General features: G+C 50.1%; 1 protein-coding gene across 4 annotated transcripts in view; it reads right to left on the bottom strand.

Annotated features, from left to right (window-relative positions):
* Positions 1–12,309, bottom strand: part of TSPAN15 (tetraspanin 15) — a 56,680-nt gene extending 44,371 nt beyond the window's left edge. For all 4 annotated transcript variants that reach the window (XM_027962430.3, XM_027962431.3, XM_027962432.3 and 1 more), the window contains exon 1: positions 12,113–12,309. In XM_027962430.3, coding sequence (XP_027818231.1) covers positions 12,113–12,208 — 96 coding nt within the window. In that variant the 5' untranslated portion in view covers positions 12,209–12,309. The remainder of the gene's footprint in view (positions 1–12,112) is intronic.
* Between the last annotated feature and the right edge of the window lie 3,203 nt (positions 12,310–15,512).

The raw sequence follows: 15,512 nt of genomic DNA, 5'->3' as shown, positions 1-15,512 counted from the left end.
GGAGATCCAACCAGTCCATTCTGAAGGAGATCAACCCTGGGATTTCTTTGAAAGGAATGATGCTAAAGCTGAAACTCCAGTACTTTGGCCACCTCATGCGAAGAGGTGACTCATTGGAAAAGACTTTGATGCTGGGAGGGATTGGGGGCAGGAGGAGAAGGGGACGACAGAGGATGAGATGGCTGGATGGCATCACTGACTTGATGAACGTGAGTCTGAGTGAACTCCGGGAGTGGGTGATGGACAGGGAGGCCTGGTGTGCTGCGATTCATGGGGTCGAAAAGAGTCAGACATGACTGAGCGACTGAACTGAACTGAACTGCACTGAAGCCTGAAACCAAGGTGGGGCAGGGCCATGCCTCCTCCAGAGGGCTCAGGGGAATAGCCTCTCTCACCTCTTCCAGCTTCTGCAGGTGACTCCAGGCATTCCTTGGCCTCTGCATTCACACGGCTTTCCCCTTGGCATGTCTGTCTTCTCTTCTGCCTCAAAGCTCCCTCTGCCTTTCTCTTACAAGGATGCTTGTCATTTCAGTTTAAGCCATGTTCTGTCAATCCAGAGTGACTTCATCACAAGATTCTGAGCCCAATTATATCTACAAAGACCCTTTCCCGAATAAGGCCACATTCACAAGTTCTGCAGCATGAACATATCTTTTATGTTGTTGTTGGGGATGCGGGGGAGGGAACCATTCAACCCAATACAGAGCTCATGGTCAGAGTCAGAAGTCAAGTCCTCATCCTTCCACTAACTGGGCCATTACAGTGACCCCAAGCAGGTTCATCACAGCCATCTGAAACTCTGCTTCCCTCCTTGCCGCACCTCCCCTGTAGGGTCATTACTTTAGGTCACTGACACTCAGTAGATCATAGTCAGCCTTCCAACACAATGCTAACAGATCAGCTGTTCTCAAACTGGAGACATAATTGAAGGGGAGAAATGATCACAGCTCACCCTCTAAGTGTGTGAATCCCTGACTCAAGAAACTTCAAGTCTGGTTCTATAGAAACGTCTTCAAGTTACAAAGTTAACTACAGAGAAGCATTGCCTTTAAAGCAGATAAAGGGATGTTGTAAAGATAACGAAAGGAATACAGAATTCTAGAACTATGGATACCCACCCACAACCAGATACATCTAGATCCCCAGAGAAGCCCAGCCTCCACACAGTCACCCAAATGCCAAGGCTGGTAGTCTCTACATACCTCCACCAGCCCCGACTGGGTGCTGCCAACACCCCTCACATCCCCGACTTGTCCACGCCCACCTAGCATGCTCCCTCCACTTCCAGGACAGCTCCCTCCCAGCGAGCTTCCCTCAAACAGGCATACCAACTTCCCCAGCCCACACACTGTCCAGATGGTCAGCAAGATTGGGAAAACATTCAGCAAATCAATCAGGATTCAGCTAGTGAGAAAGTCGGCGTGGAAAGCAGGCCATTCCACCAGAATTCCCTCACAGACACCGCCATGAGCGGTTTTATTCCAGCGGCTCCTTAGAATCACCTGGGGAAGTTTAAAAATTATAGGTGCTTGGACCCCAACCCAGACCCATGGAATCAGATGTGAAAATGGATCTTAGATACATGTGCTTGTGAAATCCGTGAGATGGGAGGCCTCACAGATCCAATGGCCTAGAAGATCCTGTCTTTCGACCTCAGGAAGTGACCTAGTCTCTAAATTCGTGCCAGCCTCGGAAGCCAGCACCCCACTCCACCACAGCAGGGTATTTGGCCCTGGCCTGTGATGGGTCAGGCTGGAGGCTGCCCTCTGCCCACCACCAAGCACAATGGGCCCTTCTCTGGGCCCAGAGCCCAGCTCTCAGTGGATGCACAGGAACTGACCGCAGCCCCCTGCACTGAACCCAGTACAGCCCATCTTCTGGTAGGGATGGCAAACAGCAACAGGGAGCCCTGACTTGTCCAAGGCCACCTGCCACATCTGGGAGGCGCTTTCCCGCAGGAAGGGGAGGGCTCTGAGAATGACCAGGCCAAGGCTGTTCTTCTACCCTCTGGGCAAATATTTACTTCCCTGCAGACTAAGATGCAAATATCTCTATTAGTGAGAAAGTCTCCTTTGGAAAGAATTAAACAAAACACAACAGGTACAATTTTCACAGTGAAACAGCTCTGGTCTCAGGGATGGAGGCAAACAGTGGGTTGTGTCAGTCATGTCTCCCTCTAGGCCTCAGTCCCCTCAGCTGTAAAAGGGGACGAGTGTCCAGCTTACAGGGTTGTTCTGAGAACCCAGAGAAGTGAAGTGCAAGTTCAGTGATGTAAGTGCAAAGCAGAGCCTCCTCCCCACCTCCAGCCTCTCTGCCAACATCCAGCAAGCAGCCACCTGGCTCCCACCCAGTGATGCCACTTCTCCCGGCATCCACGCTGATGCTTATTACACAAGACACCCTGCTAAGAGCTCTGGAAGCATTGCCCACCCAAGCCTGGTTCTGTTCAAGGTACAAGGGTTACCTCATTCCCACAGACAAGAAACTGAGGCACAGAGTTGCTCGTGACTTTTCCACGGTCACTCAGTCAATCAGACCTGCTCCCCACCCATCAGACAAGAAGCGCTCATTCTCCTAACTAGTTGCCTAGTAGAGCTGGGCCTCCAGGCCTAGTTCCCCCAGCGGCTATTTCTGACCTCAATAACCAGGCCCAAGAAACATCCAGTTCTGCAGTGACCCACCCTCCCCTCCCGAAGCTTATCTCCACTCCTTTCAGCCTGGCCTCTGCGCCCCTCCAGCCCAGCTCCCACCTCCTGGAAGTCTCCCCAGGGCTCCTCTGCAGTCATAGCCAGACAGTCGGGCAGAAAACCACATACCAGCTCCAGCTGGCCACTGCTGCCTGATTTCAGTTTCCATCTCCCTCGTGGGCTGACCTCTTCATCTTCTCTTCTCCTAATCTGCTCCTTGGTCTCCTCCTCCTGGCCTAGGCAAGAAGGCCCAGCCTGGAGCTGAACAGTGCCCCTGTTGACATCATCTGTCTGACATTCTCTGGCAAGGGCAGACCCTGCCTCTAGGCTCCCAGAAGTGCTTTTCCCATCCCCTCTTCTCTCATCTGGGTGTTCTCAGCGCCTTCTGGTTAGGCTAGACTCACATGCGCAGCATATGGCGCAGAGCCTCTACTGGTGCACCATTAAAGCCAGGAAGTAAAGAGTAGGAAGGGCCCAGCTCCTAGAAGAAGCCACATGTTCTCCCAAGGGGTCAGACTTTTCCACCCGAGGGCAAAGCCACAGCCATCTGCTCTAAGCAGGCAGAGCATCCCCAGCAGAAAGTAACCTCCTCTGATAAGACAAGTTCCAGAAGTTATCACATCTAACGTCCCAGTTCCCTTGAGCTCTGTAAGGCTCCCCAGGTAAGTCTCCATCCCTCCGTGGACCAGGCCCACAGTGAGCTGGGAGCTTCCACATCTCTCATCTTGCGGGATCCTCCCCTCAGCATCCATAGATGAGTCATCCAGCAGGCTCAGGGAGTCCTCTCTTTACTCAGAGTCACAGCAGAACCAGCACTTGATCCATGTCTCCAGATGGCACTGCCATCAAGTCCTGACAATGAAACCGCCCCCCTAGGTCACTCAGACCCCAGACTCCTCATATGACCAGACTCCCACCAGTCTCTCCTCCCGTGATTTGGCTTCCTCACGGAGAAGGCAATGGCACCCCACTCCAGTACTCTCACCTGGAAAATCCCATGGACAGAGGAGCCTGGTGGGCTGCCGTCTACGGGGCCACACAGAGTCGGACGCGACTGAAGCGACTTAGCAGCAGCAGCAGCAGGCTTCCTCATGTGCTGCAACCACACTTGCCTACCTTAGGGCCTGTGCACTTACTGTTCTCTCCATCTGAGATGTTCTCCACAGGCCTTTTGTGTGGCTGGCTCCTTCTCAGTCTTTGCATGCATGCTCAGTTGCTCAGTTGTGTCCGATTCTTTGCGACCCTATGGACTGTAGCCCGCCAGGCTCCCCTGTTCATGTGATTTTCCAGGCAAGAATACTGGAGTGGGTTGCCGTTTTCTCCTGCAGGGGATCTTCCCAACTCATGGATCAAAACCACATCTTCTGCATCTCCTGCATCGGCAGGCTGATTCTTTACCACTGAACCACCTGGGAAGCCTCTCAGTCTTTGAGCTCCTCATAAAGTCTTTCCTTGACCACCCCATTTAAAGTAAGAATTTCCACCTTTCCCCACTTCCCCCTAATTTGCTCCTTAACACCTATCGCAGCTACATGTATTTAGTGGTTTGTCTGTCTTCCAGACAAGTCTATCTTGTTCACAGTTGTTTCCTGGTTAACTATCCCTGTGCCTGGTATACCCAGTAGGCATTAAATAACTATTTTGTTGACTGAATAAGCAAACAAATGGTTCCCACCCTGGAGGGAATGGCGTGTCAAGACTGGACTCTCCTGCCTTCCATGAAGACATCAATTCCAACCCACTCACATCCAGAGGTGCTCTCTGGGAAAGGTCTGTCTTTTCAATCCCCCATGCCCAGGCTTACCCAGAAGACATCTTTCCCCTGTATTTGGAGCCAGCTGCTCCAAAAATTTCATTATCAGTCCCTAGTCTGGTTGACTCTGAGTCCTACCTACCCCAGGTCGGCATTGTGAGCCACCCAGAGAGAAGAGGCACTGGGCAGGGGGAAGGAGAAGGGCAGACTGTTACTTACTCCTGCTTCTCAAGAACAACCAATCGAAGGTAGCAGTGAGCTCCCAACCCAGTCCTGCAGCATAAAACAACCCTTCTCTTACAGGAAAAGGTGGGTTTACCCACAGAAGCCTCGACTAAGCACAAAGAAACTTTCTTGGGGTCTTACTTGCTCATCTGGAAAATGAGAGCATTCGAAAATTCTCCAAACCCCTTCAGGAGCTGCCTTCTGGATTCTCTGGATTGTAAAGGTCCTGTGGCCCGGCTAGGGGAGGGACCTCCCTGGGCCTGAGGCCTGAGCCCAGCCCCAGGCCATCTCTGGGCCCGTGACCACCTCCACTATTTAAGCTTCCTCATTTTCTTGAGTTTCACTATTTTCTCTTTGAAATGCTTGCCTAGAACAAGAAGGAAATAGAACTTCCCAATCAATCAAACACAGTAAAAAAAAAAAAAAAAAATTAAATATTTACATATATGTGCAAGGAAGGGACTTCCCAAGCGGTGCTAGTGGTTAAGAACCTGACTGCCAATGCAGGAAACGTAAGAGACGGGGGTTCGATCCCTGGATTGGGAAGATCCCCTGGAGGAGGTCATGGCAACGCACTCCAGTATTCTTGCCTGGAGAATCCCACGGACAGAGGAGTCTGGCAGGCTACAGTCCCTGGGGTTGCAAAGAGTCAGACACAACTGAAGTCATTTAGCACCCACACACAAATGTGTGATGAGATGTCCAAATGAGTATTTACCCCAACAATGGTCCTTTTACTGATAGCATTGAAAGTGACTTTTATTTTCATCTCTGTGCTTACCTGAATTGGTTGGAATTCTTTTTCAACTATGTGCCACATATTATTTTTGCACAAACAAAGCTCTTTTCAAAACTTAAAAATTCCTGCTGTGCTCAAGAGGGAGGCCAGTTACCTAGCTCCTTCCAGAAATGCTGTTGTCCACTTAATACCTGGAGCCCTGACAAGTGGAGGGCCACCGGGGGATGGGGGAGGGGGATACCATTGCTGGTAAAGGTCACGGTGACCCCATGAAGAAACTGAAGTCAGGTGGCTAAGTCCTGGTCTGGGTCTGTCATTAACTTGCTGTGGGGTCTCTGATCTTTGCTTCTCCTCTCCAGGCCTGTTTCCTTCTCAGGAAAATTAAAAGTTCACACTAGAGGTGCCTTCAAGGGCCCTTCTAATTGAAGAATAGAAAGGAAGGCAGGGAAAGAATGGCTAACTCTTAAGTAGCCGGTGTAGTGTTTATCACGTGGCAGGCATTGCTCTAAGCCCTTCCGATAATTAACCCATTTAAGGGTCTCAGCGACTCTCAGGTAGGTTCTGGTGTCACCTGTTTTTCAGATGAGATGACTGAGACAGACGGAAGTTAATGCCTATGTCACTCAACCTGTAAGTGTCAGAGTCCGGATTTGAACCCAGATAGCTTGGTACAGAGTCCACACTCTTAACCATTAAACTTTGGGTAACAAGAACTATGGTAATGAGGCCCATCCTTGAAGGGACAAGAAAGACTTAATATTGCCTCCAGCATTTATAACCTCCACCACCTGTCCGCACCCACTTCCTTCCCAATTATAGACACCGCTCAGCCCTGACACCCTTACCCAACCGAAAACCCTACCTCATTGTAACGGGATAGGTTTGGTGCTTTCTAGACAGCCAGTGTCTCCATGATCAGTCCAGCCCACTTTGCAAATTCAAAGCGTCAGCAAACTTGACCATTGCTGGCTACACACCCAGTTTGGCCTCTGATCCGGGCGCCCATATCTCCAATCCCTGCTTCCGAGGTATAGGTCGGGACTTAGCCACCCCAATGCAACAAGCCTTTCCTGAGCACCCACTGTGTGCCTGGCCTTGAGACCGGAAGAGGACATGAAAGAGCTACTCCCCTGACCTCCAGGAGCCCACAGTCCAGCGAGAAAAAAGTCATGTAAACAGATCTCTAGGATACCCTGTGGTCGGTGCTATAATTAGAGGTGTGTCCCCAGTGGGCTGAGGGCACATGTGTCAGAATGATTCACCCGTGCAGTGGGAAGAGGAGGCTCCAAGAGCCTGTGGATGAGCTCATTTCTCACTGAACTGGAAACGAGGACACCTGAAGGCTAGTGCCAGCTGTGCTGAGTGACCTTGAGACATGCCCTGTCGGAGCCCTGGGGTCACCCTCTAAAAAAAATAAGAGGGCCCCCAAGCATGGCAAAAGAGATCTCATAAGCGGTTCAAGGTCATGTTCATATTGACTCACAGACTAAGAGAAGTTTTTGTTGCTCACTTTCCTTCTGATCCTTCCAGTCTCATCATGGAGCAAATCTCGGCTTTGGTGTCAGTTTGTCTTTACACCTCTCAAGACATCTGCCGAGCTGCCTTTGGGACAACCCAGCCAAGCCTCAGGTTCGCAGCCTCCAGCACCCGCAGTGTCCAGCTAGGATTTCACAATGTGATTTTTCTCCCTGCACTATGTTTACTGTCACTGTTACCAGCTATTTTCGATGAGGAGTTTTGGTTCCCCATTGTGTGTGTGTGCGCGGGCACTCAGTCGTATCTGACTCTTGTGACCCCGTGGATTGTAGCCCGTCAGGTTCCTCAGTCCATTGACTTTTCCAGCAAGAATACTGGAGTGGGTTGCCATGTAGTCCGCCAAGGGATCTTCCTGACTCGGGGCTCCAACCCGAGTCTCTTGTTTCTCTCTCACTGGTAGGCAGATTTTTTACCACTGCACCACTTAGGAAGCCTTCCCCATTGGAAGTAGTGATATAAAGCCTCCTTTTAAAAATAAATTTAAGTGTAGGGAATTCCCTGGCAGTCCAGTGGTTAGAACTCCATGCTTTCACTGCCAAGGGCACAAGTTCACTCCATGGTTGGGGTACTAAGATCCTGCAAGTCACAGGGGAAATAAATTTAAGTTTAAAAAGTGAATCAGTTTAAAGTAATATAATATTACACATAAATAATTTATAATACTTATAGCTTCTACTATGGCTGTTTTAACAACATTAATGAAAAGTTTTAATGTACGTACAAAAACAGGCAAAGCTTTTCTGTGTTATTAGGCATCCCAATAGTGATTACTACTGGTGAGGGGTGGTAGCAACTGGCAGTGGACACAAGGTGGGTTTCTGGTTCTGCTGACAGTTCTGTTGGTTGACCTGGGGGCTGATTATACAGTGATGTTCACTTTGTAAAAATTCACTAAGTTGTATACACTTAAGATGAGTGCATTCCCATATGTATATAATGTATTCATATAGCCTTTAACCCAGCAATTCCACCTCTAGAAATCACCCTGCAGACATACACACATGTGTAAAATGACACATTCAAAAATGCACTATTTGCAGTAATCAAAGACTGGTCCTTAATCTTTAGTCCTGAGTCCCCAAGCTGGAGACAGATGAAATATATTTTGGCATAGCCTGCAGTGAATTCTGGGCTTCCCAGACAGCATTAGTGGTAAAGAATCTGTCTGCCAATGCAGGAGACAAAAGAGATGTGGGTTCGATCCCTGGGTTGGGAAGATCCCCTGGAGGAGGGCATGGCAGCCCACTCCAGTATTCATGCCTGGAGAATCCCATGGACAGAGGAGCCTGGCGGTCTACAGTCCATGGGGTCACAAAGAGTCGGACACAAACTGAAGCGACTTAGCACGCATCCACAGTAAATTCTACATAGCCATCAAACAGAATGAGGCAGCCCCTATCAGAGCTCCAAAATTGACACGGATTTAAATTTAAGTGAAAAGGTAAGGACAGAACTGCGTATAGTATGCTACTTTGTGTGCGTGTGTGTTTAGTCGTGTCTGACTCTTTGCAACTCCAAGGACTGTAGCCCGCCAAGCTCCTCTGTCCGTGGGATTTCCCAGGCAAGAATACTGGAGCGGGTTGCCATTTCCTTCTCCTCGGGATCTTCCTGACCCAGGGATTGAACCCATGGCTATCAAGTCTCCTGCCTTGGCAATCAGGTTCTTTACCACTAGGGCCCCCTGGGAAGCCCAGAATGCTATTTTATGCAGGGGGGGGGGAAGGGTATATAACACATGAACATGTTTGTGCCTGGGATAGTATCTCAGAAAAGAATCACAAGAAACTCCTAACAGAGACTTCCCTGGCAGTCCAGTGGTTAAGATTCCATGCTTCCAATACAGGGGGCATGGTCTGATCTCTGGGTGGGGAACTAAGATCCCACATGCCACAAGACAAGGCCAAAAAACAAAAGGAAGGCTAAAGAAACTCACAAAAGTTATGGACAGGGCATACCAGAGAGGGACTGGAGGAAGGCTTATAACTGATGATTACTCTTTCATACGTTTAAATTTTGTACAATGTCCTTGTATTTCCTATTTGATAATAAGTTTTAAAGCATAAAGTCCTACGGAAGGTGCATAGCTATGGTGAACCTTTTAGCTCCTTAGATAACTGAGATGAAAATGCTAGCTCCTTGGGCTTACAAAGCAAGTAACCCTTGGCCCCACTGCTCCTCCCAAGGGATGGCACTGAGCTAATAAGCTTTCCTGTAATGGTTTCCAAATAACAAGAAACCCAGTTAGGACAAATCACTTAAACTGGGCCTCCACCCTGAAGTCAAATTCTGGCACCTGGCAACCAAGTTGCCCTGGCAGGTGGCTGGGTTCTTGGCATGCATAAGGAGATTATTAAGCACTAATACCTCCAGGGATGGGAAGTTAAAGATTTTTAAAGTCAGTCTCAGGTGGCTGAAAAGGGAGGATTCTGAGTTCTGAGTCCCACCCTGCTCCAGAAGGGACAGAGCAAGGGCCAGAGAGTGGTCTTTTCTTACGGCTGCAGGGACAGTGGCAAGCAGGGTGTTGAAAATTCAAGTTTCATTTTAACTGTGTGACTTTCTTTTTTATAGCACTTGGTTTGTCCACGTGTCACCTTCTCCCCACATGGCTAACCCTAAAAACAATCCATTGAGGTGTGGGGCAGGATATCAGTTACCCATTTTGTAGATGGAAAAATGGAGATGCAAAGAAATTAGGAGACAAAGCTATGGTCTTTTCAGTAGTTAGGTATGGATGTGAGAGTTGGACCATAAAGAAGGCTGAGTGCCAAGGAATTGATGCTTTCGAATTGTGGTGTTGGAAAAGACTGTTGGGAGTCTCTTGGACATCAAGGAGATCAAACCAGTCAATCTTAAGGGAAATCAACCTTGAATATTCTTTGGAAGGACTGATGCTGAAGCTGAAGCTCCAATACTCTGGTTACCTGATGCAAACAGCCAATTCATTGGAAGACCCTGATGCTGGGAAAGATTGAAGGCAAAAGGAGAAGAGAGTAGCAGATGATGAGACAGTTGGATGGCATCACTGATTCAATGGACATGAACTTGAGTGAACTCCAGGAGATGGTGAGGGGCAGGGAGGCCTGGTATGCTGCAGTCCATGGGGTCAAAAAGAGTTGGACACAACTTAGCGACTGACAGTGACAATGTTGAGAGAAGCAGTGAAGCCAAAAAAGTAACCCCCACCTTCTGACTCCTGGTCTTCTATTTCCCCCTCTCCCCACCCATCAACTTTAGCCTTCTCCCTGCCAACTCTGACCTCCAGGGAAGGAGCTTCTGAGGCCAGACAAACAAGGAGCAGGCAAAAAAAATCCCAGAATCAGAATCAAGGGGCCCATGAGACCATCTAGCCCGGCAGTTTTTAACACTTATTATACACTTACCTGAGGAGGTTCAATAAGTTTAAATAAATATGTATGCCAGGGCCCAGGGATCTAGAGTGTTTTTAAAATTCTGAGTTGATTCTGGTGTACCTTTGAGAGAGAACCGCTGAGTGACAGCTCAGATCATCCCCATCCCAGTTTCACATAAAACCTTCTGCTCCTGGGACTCCCCTGGTGGTCTAGTGGCTAAGACTCCACACTCCCAATGCAGGGGCCCAGGTTTGATCCCTGACTGAGGAAATCCCACCTGCTGCAACTAAGAGTTTGTATGCTGCAACTAAAGTTCCCACGTGCCATAACAAAGACCCAGCGCAGCCAAAATAATGAATATTAAAAAACAAAACGAAACACTTCTGCCTCCCTGGACCATCCATCAGTGAGTCTGTGCTCCAGCCCCCGTACATACTGCTCATCACTCTTGCTCATTACATAGAGTCAGAGAACTGAACTGGGAGCTGGGTGAGTCAATTCACAGCTCTGAGGCCCCAGACAGGGAAGTGACTTGCCTAAGATCTCCCATTGAGTCAGTAACAGAACAAATCAAGAATCTGGATCTGGACACCAGGTAAGGTCACATCCACAGAGGGGTCACAAGGAAAGCCTGATGGCAGATCTCGCAGTTCCCACCAGAAGAAAAGACTCAGTGAAGGTTGAGAAAGAGCCCAGAGTGTGCATGTGTTTGCAGGGGATGGGTGTCAGGTACCTGGGCAAGTCTGTCCTGTGGCATACTGGGGGCAGGGGAACTATTCTAGAGTGGCAGGGCTGGCACTGGCCTGTAGAAAGAAGTCCTCATTTCTAGGAGGCGGCCCAGCCCAGTCCGAAATCTCCATAGTGAAACCCAGTCTACTGGGTCAGCCTACCAGGAGGGTCCGCTCCCCTGTCCGTAATAACAATGGCTGGGATTTCTTGAGCTCTTTGCTGGTCCCTGTAATAAGCAACGGATTTGACCTGTTTCAGTTAATCCCCACAACCATTCTGAAAGTTGAGTATCATCACTGTTTCTATGGGCACATGAGGAAACCATGGCCTCAGGAGACGAAGTAACTTCCCCACTATCACTCAGCTGTAAAGTGGTAGTGGCAGGATTTGAAGCTGGTTCATGTCCAACCACAAGCATCCTGTCCTCCAACAGGAGAGAGGAGAAGGTAAAGTGCAGGGGCTTTTTAAAGATCTGAGCACCTAAAAGCAGCTGGAGATATCCTCAGACACTTCTGGTGGAATCCGCCTGACCACACCTCCTACAAGGCACCTCCTTCCACCCTAGAGGAACCAGCGGCACAATGGGGAGGCATCCTGGGGGACGCTGGCAGGTATATAGTGGGACAGGATAAGGAGTCCAGGTCCCCCAACCGCAGACCACAAAGCCTGACCACTGCTCCACAGAATGATGGGTAGGCGAACTCAGTAACACCCGGCAGGCGGGGCGGGAGCGGCCAAACGTGGTAACCACAGCCTACCGCACCAGGGCAGGCTGGTGGACTCCTAGAACCAAACTGCTGGTCAGGTGCACACAGGTGAGCCACGCGGAGCTCCTTCGTCGTAGCCCTTGCCAACGAGCTCTAAGGCTCCCCACCCGGCGGCTGAAATTCAGGCTAAGCTCGAGCAGCCAGAATTTCCTGGTTCCCAAGAAAAGTGGGACGAGAATCCAGTTGTGCGCTTCTGCCCCCTCCCTGGTGCAGACAAGTCTGCACCCAACCCAACCCCCATCCCCCCACCCCCCGGCGCATCGTGTGGGTGAACAAGGGAGTGCGTTCTCCCCCTCCCATCCCGGGGCCCGACTGGGGTCACTCACCCAGAACACTGTGGAGTAGATGACGAGCGAGAACTTGAGCCAGAGGTAGGAGAAGCGCGCGCAGTAGCGCACCTGCTCCGAGTCCCCGCGGGGCATCCTGGGGGGCTCCCGGGCTGGGTCCCTCGCTGCCAGCAGCCCCACCTGCGGCTGCCGGACCGGCTCCCGGCCCCGCCACCCGCGCTCGCTCGGGGACTGACACCGGCGAGCCGCAATCACAGCTCCGGCCCGGGACCGGCCAGCCCCAGCGGCCAATGGGCGCTCGGGGAGGGGGCGGGCCTGGGGCGGGGCGGAGGCCCTGGACCCAGAGGAGGCCAAGGCAGGGGCGGGGGCGAGGGTTGTGCGAACCAGGTCGCGGGCAAATCTAGAAGCGCCGGTGCTAAGGCGCGTTGAGGGGCGTGGGAGAGAGTGTGCAGAGCGTCGCTACGGAGAGAGCTAGTGTGCTTCATTCGGGGCACACAGATGCCCGCTTTCTACTGCGGTCCAGAGGGAAGACCATGGGGAAAGAGCAGGAATTTATGGCTTAAGGCGTTAAAAAATGTGCAATTAAGTGTGCAAGCCATGAATGGAATAAGGAAATGGAGTTGTTCAGTCTAAGCAGGGCGGGAGGGTCGCATCTGGGAAGGCGCCGCAGACCAGGGTAGGGCGGAGGGCCCTCCTGGAAGGCCCCACAGTTCCTTTTGTAACAGTGGGAGGCTTTCCCCCAAGTCTCCGATCCTCTCCTTCACTGGGGACTAGGTGAGGTAGCAACCCTGCCCCCATGGCCTCCTCCTCCGAGAAGCCCTCACCCACTAGCCCTAACTCAGACCTTGCACACAGCCCAGGTCTGACCCACCCTCTTTCCGCCCAGCCTTTCCTCTGTCTGGGGTCAAAGTCTGTCTTCCTGGCTGTGAGTCTGTCTCCCACGGCCCCTGCTTGACTCACTGCTGTTTTCCTTTCCCCGCAGGACGAGCTCAGCTGGGGACTTGGGAACCAGGCAATCCATGTTTGTAGCATTCAGGAATTAAATATGAGAGTTCAAGGCAGGGCTGGGTGTGGTCCCTGGTGGCGACTTCGGGAATGGCACTCTTGTCCCATTCCCGGGATCTGAATTCACAAGCCTGCCAGAGACAGATAGAGACCAGCGGCCCAGCCCCCAGAGTTCTGCCGGTTTCACTGTAGAAGGAAGCAAGTAAGGTCTGGGTGGGGAGGGAAGCAATGTCATGCCCAGGGGTTGAAAGGAAGCCAGTTTCCTGGTACAAGGGAGCAAACCCTGCAAGGTTGGGTAGAGACATGGAACCAGGGACTGCTGAGGGTCACCTTCAAATGAATAACCTGGGGCTTCAAAGGCATCCTACTTCAAGGTTAGAAGTTGTCATTTCTGTCCTTTGAATGGTTTCACTCAGTGGTGTCTGACTCTTTGCGACCCCATGGACTATACAGTCCATGAAATTCTCCAGGCCAGAATACTGGAGTGGGTAGCCTTTCCCTTCTCCAGGGGATCTTCCCAACCCAGGGATCAAACCTAGGTCTACCGCATTGTAAGTGGATTATTTACCAGCTGAGCCACAAGGGAAGCCCAAGAATACTGGAGTGGGTAGCCTATCTCTTCTCCAGGGGATCTTCGCGACCCAGGAGTGGAACCGGGATCTCCTGCATTTGCAGGCAGATTCTTTATCAACTGAGCTATCAGAGAAGCCCATATTCTGTCCTTTAAGGAGGAAGAAACTAACTCTTTACCCCTCTTTACAGGACTAACTTTCCTCACCAGCCCTCACCTTACACTTACTCTTTGAGGTGCTCCATCCCCGGGAGGGCTGACTCAGCACCATGCCCTCGGAGGGGTTGTCTTGTCTCCTACTCCCTGGGGTTAGCCTTCTAGCCTCCTTCCCTACTGGGATTTTCTTTCAGTTGTCCCTGTCTTAGTCCTGGCCTTCTAGCTAGCTGCACTCGCTCCTCTACAAATCTTTCCTAATGACATGCACTCATTTGAGTGGCTCCTCTCAGCAATCCCTGAGCCCCTGTACAATGACGCCTGGAGTGATGAGGCTGAGACACCCCTGCAGAGGAAGCCTGGAGCTCTTGGGGCTAGCACACCCTTTCCCCAGTTCCTGAGCAAGTTTGCTGTCCCTCCCTATCCCCGACCTGATCACAAGTGCTATGGGGTACTCCTCAGTCACACTGGCAAACACTGAGATCTCAGAAGCGGTGACAACGTATTTTCAGTGTCTCCATTTAAAAAAAAAATTATTTTCCTTTATTTGGCTGCACTGGGTGATTGCAGCACATGGGATTTTAATCTTCATTGTGGCACGCAGGATGTTTAGTTGTGGCACGTGAACTCTTGGTGGCAGCGTGTGGAATCTAGTTCCTGACCAGGGATCGAACCTAGGCCCTGTGCATTGAGAGCTTAAAATTGTAGCCACTGGACCACCAGGGAAGTGCCGATTTTTCTCTCCTTTTGCCAGAAACTCCTGGCTGCGGGTCAGCAGGTCTGATGCCAAGCTGGGTTCAGTCATGAACTTCGTTAGAATATGTGGCATAAATCATATTCCCGAATATCTTACAGAAAAAAAAGCTGAACAAAATTTTTGGCCAACCCAATATGACATACAGGCATGAGTGTGACCCTGGCTGCAGTTTAGAACCACGTGGTGAGCTTTCAATGTTTCCTGATTTCCAAGCCCCACCCCAGTCCAGTCAAGTCAGCATCTCCACCAACAGGGACCTGCGTATCAGTTATCAGTATTGTTGTAAAGGTCCCAGGTAATTTCTAAAGAGCAGGCATTGCCAATCTAGAGGTAGTCATGAGGGTGAGGTGGTCAGTCAGAATTTTATCAGAAAGGTCACATTCCTGAGGACACTCAGCTATCAGGTATGATAGCTATCAGTATGCAGGTCAAAGTTAAATAACTAGCTCTCTGGTAGGGGGTGCAGAGGGGGACTCTTGCCACTTTCCATGGTGTAAATACTCCCACCATGTCTGAGATGTGCACAGTCACACCCAAACAGCTCAACACAGCCCCATAGCTTTCCTTATCTCAATACTGATTAGCATAGGGAGTGCCATAATGAATGCATCAGTGAAACTCATGGCTTATTAATTAGCACAACAGGTGTCAGAAATGAGCTATTCTTTGATGAACTTACTGCCAGCTTATCTCACAGATATTTCATGTTGAGGGTTCCAATATTGCAATAAAGTGAGTGACATGAATTTCTGTTTCTCAGTGCATATAAAAGATAGGTTTATACCATTGTCTATTAAGAGTGCAGTAGCATTATGTCTAAAAATGCAATGTCGATGCCTAATTTAAAAATAGTTTATTAAAAAAAATAAAAATAAAAAAGATAAAAATAGTTTATTGCTAAAGAATGCTAATCATCACCTGAACCTTCATCAAGCTGTAATCTTTTTGCAATA

The sequence above is a fragment of the Ovis aries genome, chromosome 25 (genome assembly GCF_016772045.2).
Source record: "Ovis aries strain OAR_USU_Benz2616 breed Rambouillet chromosome 25, ARS-UI_Ramb_v3.0, whole genome shotgun sequence".
Taxonomy (NCBI): Eukaryota; Metazoa; Chordata; class Mammalia; order Artiodactyla; family Bovidae; genus Ovis; species Ovis aries.
The sequence above is the reverse complement of the archived record's forward strand: the minus strand, read 5'-3'. Positions and strand labels throughout refer to the sequence as shown.